Source organism: Curcuma longa, chromosome 1 (genome assembly GCF_044706935.1).
Source record: "Curcuma longa cultivar G26 ecotype Majalengka, Jawa Barat chromosome 1, ITB_CL_G26_1.1, whole genome shotgun sequence".
Lineage (NCBI taxonomy): Eukaryota > Viridiplantae > Streptophyta > Magnoliopsida > Zingiberales > Zingiberaceae > Curcuma > Curcuma longa.
In genome coordinates, this window is record NC_133861.1 from 13,745,119 (window position 1) to 13,758,331 (window position 13,213).

A 13,213-nucleotide genomic window follows, 5' to 3' on the forward strand; every position below is an offset into this window, starting at 1 on the left:
ATTTTTGCTGAATGGTCCACAAGAGAATGTTTGCGAGCCAAGTATGCTACATGAAAATGATTGCATAGGCTGCAGAATAAAGATCAAATTGCTTGAAATTAAAGAAATTTCTCAATGACGGAGCACTGAATGAAATTGCACAGAGTTACCATATCTCATAGTTCACCGAGAACACAGTAAACATTAATCTTCTACCAGTATCACAAGAACATAGCTGGGAGTACAACAATGACATTTAGTCCCAGGAGCATGTTCAACACACCAGAGGCACAAGTTTAACATAAAATTCCAGATATAAAAGTAGACGCAATTAAAGCTGGCACACTCGTATCACCATACATTTAACAGTTTACACATCTAATTGGACTGCAAAGATATGCTTCTCCTATAGTCTGGCACTAGTTCTTAAGGTGGGGGAAGCACTGATAGACATCACTCTTGGGATGCTTTGCTTCTGCATGTTCTCGACATTTGACCTCTGATGTAGTACATATAAAAGTTTGCATGCATACCTTGCACTGGATCCACATTAAGCATGGCAGAGTTAGTGAATGAACATAACTAAGAAAAGCATCATTAGGACTTTGTAGATTTCTAGATAAATGGTGGATCCTGCAATAAGAGAACTACCATAAAAGCAGCTAAGAATTAAGGAGCTATTATTTGCATAAAGTTCAATCAAGAGATTGAATTCGTATGGTAGATCTGACAAACACAAATTGATGTTGGGATAATGATGGTAAATCACTAAAGTGGTTTATAAATTTACATTAGATGATCAGATACTGACCATTGTTAACGCTTTTCATGCAATAGCTTCTGAGTATCTTTGAACCATTACAAGAATAGAAAATGACACTTTAAACAATCAATGTAAACTTTCTTAATCCAATACCCAAACAATTAAGCATGGTGCAGCAAATCCATAACTCATTTCTACTTAAATAGTATATCTGACTGGTTAATAGCACAATACTGCAAGAAGCAGTAAAACGTGTCTTTTGAATGCTAACAATTCCAATCTAGTAGTCACAATACATAGAGAATAGAGCTTATTAGTCAAAAAAATGGGTAGGAGTGAATAACATGAAGAGCTTATTTTGGTTGAACAGTTTAAGAGGAGGGCAGGAGTTCTATTCCATTCCATTTATCAGCTTATTGATGAACTTTTTAACTCCCCCTTCCCTGCCCTCCAATCTCTTCAACTCACCTATACTTCCCTCTCTGATGCACAAAAGTTCCCATTGGACTATTGTATATAATTGAAGAACCCACTCCATGCAAAATTAGCTACCTCACAAGAAAACAGGATGGTGCTGACTGCTAGGCGGAATGACTTTTTTGGCATCTTCTAAATGTGTTGCTAGACCTAGAATCCTATAAAACTGTCAAAAGAAGGTTTGGAATGTTGCAACTGGGGAATATCTTCTGCAGTCGGTAAAAGATAATTAGAAGGAAAAAAAAGGTCTGTACTATATTTCTCTGATTTCTTTGTAATGCTATCTTCAATGTGTCAAAAATTTCCTATTTCTTTTTGGTGTCTACAAATCAAATCAGGGGTTGTCTCCTTTAGTGTCTACCAAAGAGGGCGTTGATATCCTTTATCAATACAGTTTCCCAATTCTGAGGAAGCAAGCAGATGGAGCATAGATGTGGAATCATAGGTGACCTATAATATAAATGATCATCAAGGCAAAAGTTAAAACACATAAAACTAAAATTCATCTAAGAAGGATAACAAAATTCAAACAAGAAGTTCTTACAGTGATGGACAGACAAAATATCTGCACAAAAGCTTCAAAATCCAACATGTAAGTTTGCTAATCTTCCTTAAAAAGCATAAACATCATTGCATTCATAATAATCATCACATCCTTAGCTCTCTCTCCAAACCAATTTGTATTTTGCTTTTACAAAAAAGATATATATGGAAGCCTCTGAGCCTCCATCCTCAAATCTTTTGATAAAGTCACGTCGCCAACCAAAACCTTGCCAACCACATCCTAATAAAGCCTTTACCAGCAGCCCTTGTTGGCACCTTCACCGAGTTCATCATAAGTGAAGTCTGGGCTGCTTCTTTGTCGAGATAGATCACATACCACAAATATGTTGCAACTCAAAGTAAATCATCATCCAAGTGTGAACTGGTTTTATTTTAAAAATCAAATATTGTTGTCCAAGAAAGAAATATGAAGATCAAAGCAATGCATATTGTGTCTTCCAAATTGTAATGGCTATAAAATTATTTGGAAAAATTTATTGTTTTTGGTCGGCATACCAAACACTAATGCATTGGTACATCAGATCCTGTGCAAATGAAGAATACTTCTTCCACTTTTATGTAAATAGGTTGACCAATGGTGAGCCATTGAAATGTATGTGATAGTTAACTAAGTCAAAGTTTAACGTGGAAATGCAAACGATACGACAGAATGGGCATGTACAAACAACGCAAAGAACTTGAAGCTAAATATTTCAACGGGGAAGATTGTTTCACTGCAGTCAAATTGAAACAGTCCGAGAATTAGCTAGTTATATTTATCACATCTAGTTCGGCTCCATGAAATCTCATCTTTCCATTGGCCTAGTAATATTAAACTCAATGAAATCATTTTCGATACATTTATTGGAATTTCCTGTCTGCCTCTACCCCTCCCACCTTCCACTCACTCTAACCGATGGAAGAAAGGAGAAAGCAAAAAACCCTATCTTTCGTGACCAACTAACCATACAAACACGTACCCCACTCAAAATTTAATTCACTTCACAGCCAAATCCAGAAAATTCCCTTCGATTACACCCAAATCGTCAGTAGTCCACGCAGGAATTGAACAAGAAATTAAGTATACTGTATACAAAGAGAGAGAGAGAACAAAGAAGGGAAAATATAAGGAAAGAGTCAACCTGGATGGTCATTGCCTTTTTGTTCGTTTCTAGCTGACTCCCTGCAAACAATATACAACGAAAAGCAAAAACGATCAATAGACGGGGGAGAAACAGTATGAGACTTTACAAAGCCATCGGAAAAAATATATTTTTCACCAATAACACACAAAAGTATGTGATCCAAGAGAAAAACAAGGGGAAATACCCTTGGCCGATTTGTTCTTCTCCATGTTCCTCTCCCGCGCCATCTTCGACTTCTGGCCGTTGCCGCCTCCCATCGCTCCTTTTTCTACGGACGGAACGAAACCGATCCACCGGAGGCAGAGATCAACCGGGGAAGAAGGGCTAAAGCAAGGAGGAAAAGAGACCAAGCAAGGGACCAACGAGAGCTAAGAAACAAGCGGACGGAATGGAAGAACGCGGTGCCGGTGACATGTGAGGGAGAACGTGTCGCATCGACGGTTGCGATTGCCAACAAATGGGCCTGCACGAATCTAAATGAAATCCAGTTCCAAATATTTAATTATTTATTTATTTTGGGACAATCAATTTGCGATAAGTCGATACGATGGCTTTTAATGGAGCCACCGACTACAACCCCACTACAACCCCACCAAAGATGGTGGTTCCCTTGTCGACAAAGGTCCATTCAATTGCGAAAAGATGATTTCGATCGTTTCAAGTGGTTTAATATTATCGATTTCATTAATGAGATATAAGTTGTCTCCGGGGTAATGGTGCAACGATAAGATATTTGGGTTGTGACGTAGAGATCCGCGGTTCGATCTCCAGTTACGGCGTATTTATAAGAATTTTTTTTTAAATGAAAAACACAATCAAAGGATGATGGACATCTGGATTGACCGTCATATGCGCTTCCCGATTTACTTTGGTGGTCGGTAGAAAACTTTCGTGAGATCGAACCGATTGAGATTTATCATTAATGAGATATAGTTGTTAGGTGGAAAGATATTCCACGATTTAATTCGTATCCAATGAAATAAATCTAAGAGCCAACTCGATTTCGTCTTATGGGCACGTGACAGTAATAATTACTGTCATAAAACATAAATAATATGAAAAAAATTAAAATTATTAAATATTTTAGGATGTTTGTAGTTACCCACAAGCCAGAGGATGATGGCGAAGTTTATGCATGATGTCAAACTTAAAGTTAAGTATGCAATTAATTACAACATTAGGAGTTATAAGTGATATAAATAAATATGTCAATCTATTCGTTCCTTTGTGCCATAAACTCAACAACATGTAAATATCAATGGGCAAAATTCTACGTGGCGCTCCACTTTTACAACATCTCATTTTTCAATTAAAATTCAATAAACATTTCATCTAACATATATTAAATTATCTGAACTTACTCTTTTATAACAGTTAGCATTAGTAAATAGTTATTACATATTTAGAAGTTGCATGTTTTTACAAATTTGAACATGATTAAATTATATTCATTTAAGATGTAATAAATATCATGAGATCTCCGTTCTATTTTATTCATTGAAATAATATTTTAATAAAATTATTACTAAAAAATATAAAATTAAAATGATATAAAATCATCATTATATAGAAGTTAATTGCTAGTTTATACATGATCGATCGTCATTAAAATATTATTTTAATTATATTATTATTAAAAAAATAAAATTAAAATAATATAAAATTATTACGATAGAACTTAATTATTAATTTCTATATGGCCCGATAATGTAAAGATGTAGAAGTTAATATCTAACTCCTGTAACACACGTAAAAACTAGCATATAATAATATATTTTCTATTATATAGAAACTAACAATTAACTTTTTATAATAACTAGTGTTTACATCATCAAATGATCAATGTAAAAATATTTCGGACAATTTAAATCAAATGAACATATGACCATTTGATTTTAATTAAAAATGAAGTCTCTGAAAATGTAAATGATGAGTTCCTTTTTAATTTTTTACCCAATCATAATGTAATATCAAGTATTATAATAATACAAGAATTTGAACAATAATAAATTTATTATTACCCATTTTGCGTTTAGGAATATGGATGATACTACATTATTAAATATTTGTGAGACGATCAAAGCCTTTTTTAAGTTGAGCTCCGGTAAATAATTATATTTATTTATGATAATTTTTTTTGCTTTTAATTACAAATACCTTAGATTTAGATGGAATTAAAAGTTTAAATTACGGTTATTTTCTTTCGACTCAATACCTATTTATCGTCTAAAATGGATATTTAATATATTCAGATAAAACAAACTGTGTAACCGGATAACCGGTTCGGCATCGCCGCCTGCAATTTAAACTCAATTCGTCAGCCCTGAACCAAGCCGGTGCGGACCTCGATCGAGGATTTGGTCGCATACAATATTAGACAGTTCGCGCTCACAATTCAGGCTCTGGAAACGCCTAGGTCTACCCACCTCTCTCTCTCTCTCTCCGGAAGGGAGCATCCAGAAGCGTGGGCTCGGCGGCTTTTAAACCTGCCCCGGCGATTAGCATACTAGTTCGAGGCGAAGAGATCGAAAGCGAGGTAGACGCTATGGAGAACGGCGACCCGATAATCGATCTTCGTTCCGCGGCGGAGGCTGTCGTGGCGGAAGAGGAGGATCTGGCGTCGGCGTCCGTGGCACCGCTCCACCAGATCGAGTCCCTCTGCATGCGTTGCCACGAGACTGTAAAATCAAATTTGTTCCCTTCCCCTATTACTAAGCGGCTTGTTTCACTCTGGGGTTTCGGCTAACACACTCGTCTTGTTCTACTCAGGGCACGACGCGGCTTCTGCTGACTAGGATTCCGCACTTCAGAGAGGTGAATATTTAGGTTTTTTTTTTTTTTTAAACTTTTTAGCTTTTAGTGCTTAATCTTTTGGTTGCATTCATGTGTTGGAGGATTAGATGGTTTCCAAAGTTTCGGTTTTTTTTTTCTACTTGCAGATTGTGTTGATGGCATTCGAGTGTCCACATTGCAACGAGAGGTAGGTTTAGTTTCAATATTTTTGTCATATAGGTTTAATTTGATGTATTTTTTTTACTATTTCCTGAAATGGCTGTTTAGGAATAATGAGGTCCAGTTTGCTGGTGAGCTCCAGCCTCGAGGATGCTGCTATACCTTGAAAATTCCTGCAGGGAACATCGAGGTTTGCTTCCCTGTCTAAATGATTGTTACTATTCGGTTACTTAATGCCTTTATATCACTTAAAAAGAAGATTTTTTTTTTAATCTTCAGCATAAGTTATTAGTTTTTAACACTAAATCACTGTTGAACACATCAATTTAGTATATCTTGATTTTGTCAAAATGTACAAATTAAAGTATTATAAGTTCGCAAGCAGACAATTAAAATCAAGGTTTGCTGCAAAATGCACAGTGGAAATTTTTAAAGTTTACAGAAGAACGGTACTCCTTCGCACTAAGGATCTATTATAGTCACACAGAATTGGGTAAACTATAAGGGATCAGTTTCACTGGCGGACTGAGGGAGATGGTGGTGGCATCTTCTCTCCCTATTATTCAATCATTCAAGTTATAATACACTACATTTTTTTAAAAATTATTAACTTTATGAGTATGACACTTAGAATAGAACGTTTGGTGATTCTTCTAATTCTGATTTTTGGATCTGCCATTGAGATTTATGTAAGTCTATATTGCTAGTGATGTTAAAGTCATTTGCTCCTATAATTATTTTATCTAAATTTTGGTTTTCCTTTTTATCCCTCAAACTCTCAATTGTACTTGGAACTTTCCATTTGCGAAATTTTTTGGTCTGTCTATAAACATGTGGATATTATCTTAACATATTTTCTTTATTTGATTATTTATCTACACTCCACCTACTTGCTTATCAATTGTGATTTCATTTTCATTTATATTTTCAGTGTCTCAAAGAAGTTTTGTAAAGGAACCGTTTTTTCATATATTGATTGGGAAAATGTTTTGTCTTGTTTCTTTTCTTGTAGTATATTCATCAATTTATCATACTTTGTTGCAGATGCTTAATCGGCAAGTGGTGAAATCTGATTATGCTACTATTAAGGTACTCCATCTCTCTTTCGTGCTCTGCAAGTTTGCAAGATCTAGTAAATATGGACAATAGTTTAAAAATATTATTCTTTGTGTATTTATGCATTGTCAAGTTCAAAACATTTGGATTATCTATCTACTCTACCTGATCTTGTTCCAGCAATGAAATTTTTCTGTATTGTGATTTGCAGGTTCCAGAACTGGATTTTGAGATTCCTGCTGAATCTCAACGTGGAAGACTTTCTACAGTAACTCTCTTTTTTTCTCAAGATATGATAATAGTAGCCCTTGTTCAATTTATTCTACATGTTCTGGTAAACTGTTGGTAGATATTGTTGGCTTCTTGCCTGAGTTCTGACTTCTGACTTCCAGTTTCTTTGTTCACTTGGAGATTGCCTTTCACTGCCATGATGGTCCCATTGACAATTTCTAAGAACTCTAAAAATGACAGAAACAATCTTAGCTCTTTTAGTGTTATGCGCGCAAGATGAGTAATACTAAGAATGGCTTTCATTGAAAGCAAGTTATGGGCAAAAGGTTCTCTGTTACTTCACATAAAAATTATTATCACTGTCATCTGCTTTTATGCTGATTGCTCAAGTACTTAGGGCTGTGGCTGTAAAGCAGTCTTTTTTTTAGCAATTTAGGTTCGCTGTTAGCATATATATATATATATATATTTGTTTAGCCACAATGCTTAATAACCAATCCAATGAATTTAGTGTTTATTAGCTACAACCATATGAAACTTCCATATTTTCATTACGTCAGAAAATGAATGCAACAGAAAAGACAATGTAGTAGGCTTCTTTTCTTAATTTCTTTTCATATCACACAAGTAGCTAGAATAGTGTTAAAACATTTGTTTTTTCTATTTGGGAAACCTAAATCTATTATCTCTTTTATTCTGCTAGGTCGAAGGGATACTTGTTAGAGCTGCAGATGAATTAGACTCCCTTCAAGAGGAACGGAAGGTGAGATAAGGACTTCACACCTTTTAACTTCTTCATTTGGTTTAACCTATTCACATCTCAATGAATCTACTTTATGCTATGCAGAAAGTGGATCCTGTGACTGCTGAAGCTATTGATCAATTCTTGATAAAACTGAGGTCACTTGTGGCGGGAAATGTGGCTTTTACTTTTATTCTTGACGATCCTTCTGGAAATAGTTTTCTTGAGAACCCGTAAGAGTTCTCTTCTTAGCATTGAAAATCTTAGTTATGCACTCCCAAATCTTACTCTCCTACTTCCTTTGTTTCTCGCATGGAGAATCTAGATATTATGGTACACTGTTTTGCATCAAGGCTGAAAGAACTGAGTCTAACCTTTTATTTGCTTCTGCTGTTATTAACACATGCTATAATGCTATGTCAATGCTTTGACATGCCAATATTTGTAATTTGTTTAATGTTTTATAGATGTTTCAATGTTTCTAGAACCTGTTCAAATGGGTTTTTGTTTGGTAGCAGATATGGCTATAGTTTTGCTCAAGGCAAGTGCTTTATGAGTGTTAACTCATGTTGTTCCATGTTATCCAGTGAAAAAATCTGTTATTTCGAACCTTATATGTTCTGTGGCTGAGATAGTGGATTATTAGTTCTGTTTAATGCACTTGTGGCATCTTGATTCTTTGTTGAAACTACCAGAATTGCTCTGCATGGTAAATTGTGAAACCATCTCATCTGAAATTTTAGGAAGTCAAATAAGTTTAGGAAGGTATTGATAGGTAGAATAGTTTTTGGTCTTGATAGGTAGAATAGTCGAGTAACAATTATTGGCAAGCAACTAAGCTTAATATGATGGCCAATGCCACTTGCACTGCTAGGGTTAGGCATGCTGTTAAATGGTTAGTATTCTTGGCGCTATTAGGTTATTTACAGGCGCCTTCTTCTGAGTTATGTTTCAGCATATGCTCATATTGTTCTGAATGTTGCAATATGATGGATTTTGGACTGTAGTAGTCGTATCTATGGTAGCTCAATGGTCAGGATTAGAATCAGCTTATATAATGTTCCTATCTCCCCCAAAGGGCATAATATGATCATAAACTATGATATCCTACAATGCAATCTTAAAACACTTTTTTGGATTATTTGAAATTTTAATTCTGAAGCAGCACATTGTGGGTCTAGGAGGTATAGACAGCCTCCAAGCCATATTACATTTTCTTCTACTCAATTTGATTGAAGTTTCTCATTTTATCCTGTGCAGGTTGGCTCCATCATCAGATCCGTTTCTGTCTGTTAGATATTATGAAAGGACCAAGGAGCAACAGGCATCACTGGGCTTTCTTGTTGACCCATCTCTACAGGAAGAGACTGAAAGGCAGGTTGATAGTGAAAATCGTTCCAACATAATCCAAAGAGAGCCACATGGTTCGGTTGGGGCTATTGCTGGTCAGCGTGCAATTGCCCAGGGTAAAACTGAGGAAGTTGCAGCAGCCTTGTGCAGATATTCAGCACCGGAAGAGGTATACATTTGTCTTACATGATGCACTATTTTACTGATAATTCTTGTCATAAATTGCTCTTTATTGTAATTGCAGGTTGATACTTTACCTTCAACATGTGGGGCATGTGGGGCTAGCTGTGTCACTCGCTTTTATTCTACCAGTATCCTTTTACTTTCTTCCTGCATTTCTTTTATCTTTCTGACGGTATGCTTCTGTCATCATCATCATTTTTTTTTTGGTAAAAGATTACCACACACGTTGTTTAGCTGAATGGAGAGTCAGATAAGCAGCATCAAATATAACCGCCTGTCTACATTTGATCTTTTTTCATTGATTATCCATTTAGGTTCAAGATTGCTCAACCTGTTTAGGGTGCCCCGTATTTCTGTTCCTGCACAATATTTAGTCCAGATATTTCATAATTGACAGTTCAAAACTAATCTGGATTCGAAAACTCTAGTCTGCTAAGTGACCGTTGCAATTTTAAAAATGCTGTGCTGGGATGAAGTAAAACATGTATCTTTATTATTGTACTCACCACAATTTTCCTCCATGTATCTTCTCACAACCTAAATTTTGGTTTTACTAATTCTGCTCGTTGTCTTCCTCCTATTGTTTCTTGTTTTCTTAATTATTTCCATTTGAATCCTTATTATTCTTAGCATCTTGTCATTGGTGGATTTGTGATTCCTAAATGATCTGCAGAAATTCCATATTTCCGAGAAGTTGTTGTGATGGCAAGTTCATGTGATTTGTGCGGCTATCGAAGCTCTGAGGTATGATGTTCCCTCAATTGTTCATGTGGTTAAATTAATCTCCCTTTGATGGCTAGAGATTTTGTGATTTCTTTGAGTGCCTAATTGGTCGGGATTTTTTTAAATTGTTTTTGTGTTACTATTTCTGGGCCTTTTATTTTCCCAAACAGTTGAAGGCTGGCGGTGAGATACCTGAAAGAGGGAAGAGAATCACATTGAGTGTGCAGAATTTTGAGGATCTTAGCCGAGATGTGATAAAGGTTAGTCTATTCATTTCCAATGGTCAAATTTTATGATAGGACCATGTATATCAGGCTACTCATTTCCACATGTTTTTGTGAAACTTGTATGTGGCATGTATGCTTATTAGTGCACACATTATTCCTTGCGTTAAACAGTATATTGACTCTTGTTACTCATTGGCTTGACATGTAGAACGCATCCATTATCTATTTTTGCATTTTGTACTTTGATGTTTCATATTTTTAGTTTTTAGTTTTTTTTTTGCAGGATAACTATATATCAAAGACTGGAACGCACTAATAAACTATCTTATATAGATTTGTATCTTCTGATACAGAAAAAATGTGATGTCTCTACATATGTAGGGTTTATGTATCAGAATTCATAAACATGCGAACATATGGCCTTTAAAATTTGATTGACAAACACAACCGGGTGATAATTGCAGATACTAAAATTCTTACTCTGTAGTTGTCATGATATTGCTATCAAACACGAGAAAGCTATCCTCTTATTTCTATAATTTATAATTAATTGTTTGCTGATGTTTACATTGCAGCAATATATTGAGCCACAAATTCAAATAAACATTTGACAGCATCTATGCTACTAAATATTACTTTTACCAGACATTTCCACTCATTTTAGGTGAACCCATTTACATTATGATGGTAATCCAGTGAGTTTATATAAAGTTTTACTGGAGCTTCTGCTTCTAATCAATACCGACTTGTTCTAACTAATGTCGATTCATTGTTCTCTAAAGATAAATTTCCCTGCCTGTATATAGGTGTTTTAGCAGGCTTCCCTAACGTGTTTAGTTGCTTTCTTTTTTGCTGTATTGTTTTTTTTCCCAGTCAGACATGGCCAGTGTAAAAGTTCCTGAGCTTGAGTTGGAGCTTGCAAGTGGCACTTTAGGTGGAATGGTTACAACAGTTGAAGGCCTTATTACTAAAATTAGTGAAAGTAAGTTTTGCTTCCTCACTTTGGGAGCACATCCATGTTTTGATCTTTGGAAGATCTGTGAATGCTACTGTTATTTTTCTCCTCATTTATATTATTGAAGATTCTGATCTTACATATTGTTCTTGCGTAGATCTTGAGAGAGTACATGGATTTTCTTTGGGCGATAGTACTGATGACTGGGAAAGAAAGAAATGGCAGGATTTCAAGTCCAGGCTTAGCATGGTACGCTAAATGGTGAAGATTTAGCATATTTCTTAAGTGATAACTTATGTGTGCCTCATTATATTCTTTTCCAATTGGTTCTTTTACCGCTCTGGTTTTTAGTGAGCGTTGCTTCTTTTCAAGTAATATCACCGTTCCTCTTCCTCATTTGCTGTTCATATGTTTGCTGACTTATTCTCTATCTCTCTCGTGTAGCTTTTGAGTTTAGAAAAACCTTGGACACTTATAATTGATGATGCACTGTCAAGTTCATTTGTTTCCTTCGTCACTGATTCTTTGGAGGATGACAAGCAGCTTACTGGTTCGTTACTGAATTTCCATTCGCTTACTGATTTTACTGATTGATTATTATGTACATATAATGCTAATGTTATATTATCATGTTGGGTTGCGATGCCAGTGGAGGAGTATGAAAGGTCTTGGGAGCAGAACGAGGAGTTGGGTTTGAATGACATGGACACATCACAAGCGGATACAGCTTACAGAACAGAAGCAGCAGAACATGGAGTTGGGTTTGAATAACATGGACACATCACAGACAGAACAGAAGCAGCAGAACGTGGAGTAGGGTTCGAATGACATGGACACATCACAGCGGATACCAGTTACAGACAAGCATGACGATCTGATCGATTAAGGCTGTTACAGTTCAGTTATGCCCACCCTTGAATCAGTTGTCGCAATGCTTTTGTTGGATATCTAGTTTGTGCTTTCGGATGTCTGTTTGTATTTTAGTGACCGTTCAAAAAGTCGCTTAAATTTATATTTCATACTCGGATGATTGATGTTCTTACATTAGGAAAACCTTTCGTTGTTAAATTTAATGCCAGGAAATTTAACGATCTGTTAGATGAACTAAAATTAATTTTTTTTGTTTTTAATATAGTTAATTTAAAAGTATAAAAGTGTGTATGACACAATTAATAATACGCTTAGATTATAATTAAAAAATTGCAATTAAGTACGCCCATATATTGTTTTTTAACTTTGTTATAGATGTTAACGAGCCTAACGTAGAAGTTTTAAGTTTATGAATTTCATATTTCTCTTTATATCAAATAAACATAAATAAGATCTTAACAGCTGTGGTCGCGTCTCATTAATTTATTTCTATAAATGCAATAAGCCAAAACTATTTGATTTACAATAGCGAAAGAAGTAGACACAAGTGTCGATAAGTATCGCAGTTCCAATTAAATTAGATAGATGAAGATTAAACTAAGGGGTCCTTGGAGAGAAAGATATATATATATATATAAAAGGAGTTCACGATTTTCTATCGAAATATTTTTAAAAAGAAATTAAAGGACGATTCCAAATGCACAAGGACCGCAAAAATGAAAGATCTTCCCACACCCCGAGCGTTGTAGCTAGTGTATTACCTGTTCGTCAAGCCGTCATAAGCGGTCTCAAACTTGGGTCCCACTCTGTTCTTTGACCACTCGTTGATTAACGTGGCGGGTACGAATCAGAGTAAATTGTAGGCCCATTTTCTGAGATTCCGTTTATGGGTCGCGGATCAGGTGTTGTAACTGCCGAGCAATGAGGCTTTGTAACGACGCGTGGGTGATTTACATGTAACGTGATGAACCGATGAATGGATTAGATGCATGCTTTTAAAAAGGATCGCTGAAGTGG

At 35.6% G+C, this 13,213-nt stretch overlaps 2 protein-coding genes across 2 annotated transcripts; one reads left to right on the top strand and one right to left on the bottom strand.

Moving 5' to 3' along the window:
- Positions 1 to 126: 126 nt before the first annotated feature.
- LOC141838967 (uncharacterized protein At2g23090-like) lies at positions 127 to 3,289 on the bottom strand. Its single transcript, XM_074726607.1, has 3 exons — positions 3,092 to 3,289; positions 2,905 to 2,945; positions 127 to 518 (listed from the first exon to the last, which is right to left on the bottom strand). The coding sequence occupies exons 1-3, from the start codon at positions 3,162 to 3,164 to the stop codon at positions 399 to 401; spliced, it is 234 nt and encodes a 77-aa protein (XP_074582708.1). The 5' UTR covers positions 3,165 to 3,289; the 3' UTR covers positions 127 to 398.
- Positions 3,290 to 5,324: 2,035 nt separating this feature from the next.
- On the top strand, positions 5,325 to 12,423 carry LOC141831140 (uncharacterized). The gene is made up of 16 exons (XM_074718563.1): positions 5,325 to 5,587; positions 5,677 to 5,721; positions 5,847 to 5,887; positions 5,968 to 6,049; positions 6,904 to 6,948; positions 7,127 to 7,183; positions 7,850 to 7,909; positions 7,994 to 8,121; positions 9,149 to 9,407; positions 9,483 to 9,549; positions 10,095 to 10,165; positions 10,315 to 10,404; positions 11,245 to 11,353; positions 11,484 to 11,575; positions 11,771 to 11,876; positions 11,976 to 12,423. Exons 1-16 carry the CDS (start codon positions 5,453 to 5,455, stop codon positions 12,095 to 12,097), a joined length of 1,509 nt encoding a protein of 502 aa, XP_074574664.1. The 5' UTR covers positions 5,325 to 5,452; the 3' UTR covers positions 12,098 to 12,423.
- The last annotated feature ends 790 nt before the right edge of the window (positions 12,424 to 13,213 follow it).

Excerpts from the sequence above, each read along its gene's own strand:
- LOC141838967 (XM_074726607.1), bottom strand. The coding sequence starts at position 3,164 with ATGGGAGGCGGCAACGGCCAGAAGTCGAAGATGGCGCGGGAGAGGAAC. Across the intron at positions 2,946-3,091 it reads GAAGAACAAATCGGCCAAGG|GGAGTCAGCTAGAAACGAAC; the intron begins GTATTTCCCCTT and ends TATTGTTTGCAG. Across the intron at positions 519-2,904 it reads AAAAGGCAATGACCATCCAG|TGCAAGGTATGCATGCAAAC; the intron begins GTTGACTCTTTC and ends ATGTGGATCCAG.
- LOC141831140 (XM_074718563.1), top strand. The coding sequence starts at position 5,453 with ATGGAGAACGGCGACCCGATAATCGATCTTCGTTCCGCGGCGGAGGCT. Across the intron at positions 6,050-6,903 it reads TTCCTGCAGGGAACATCGAG|ATGCTTAATCGGCAAGTGGT; the intron begins GTTTGCTTCCCT and ends ACTTTGTTGCAG. Across the intron at positions 11,354-11,483 it reads TATTACTAAAATTAGTGAAA|ATCTTGAGAGAGTACATGGA; the intron begins GTAAGTTTTGCT and ends GTTCTTGCGTAG.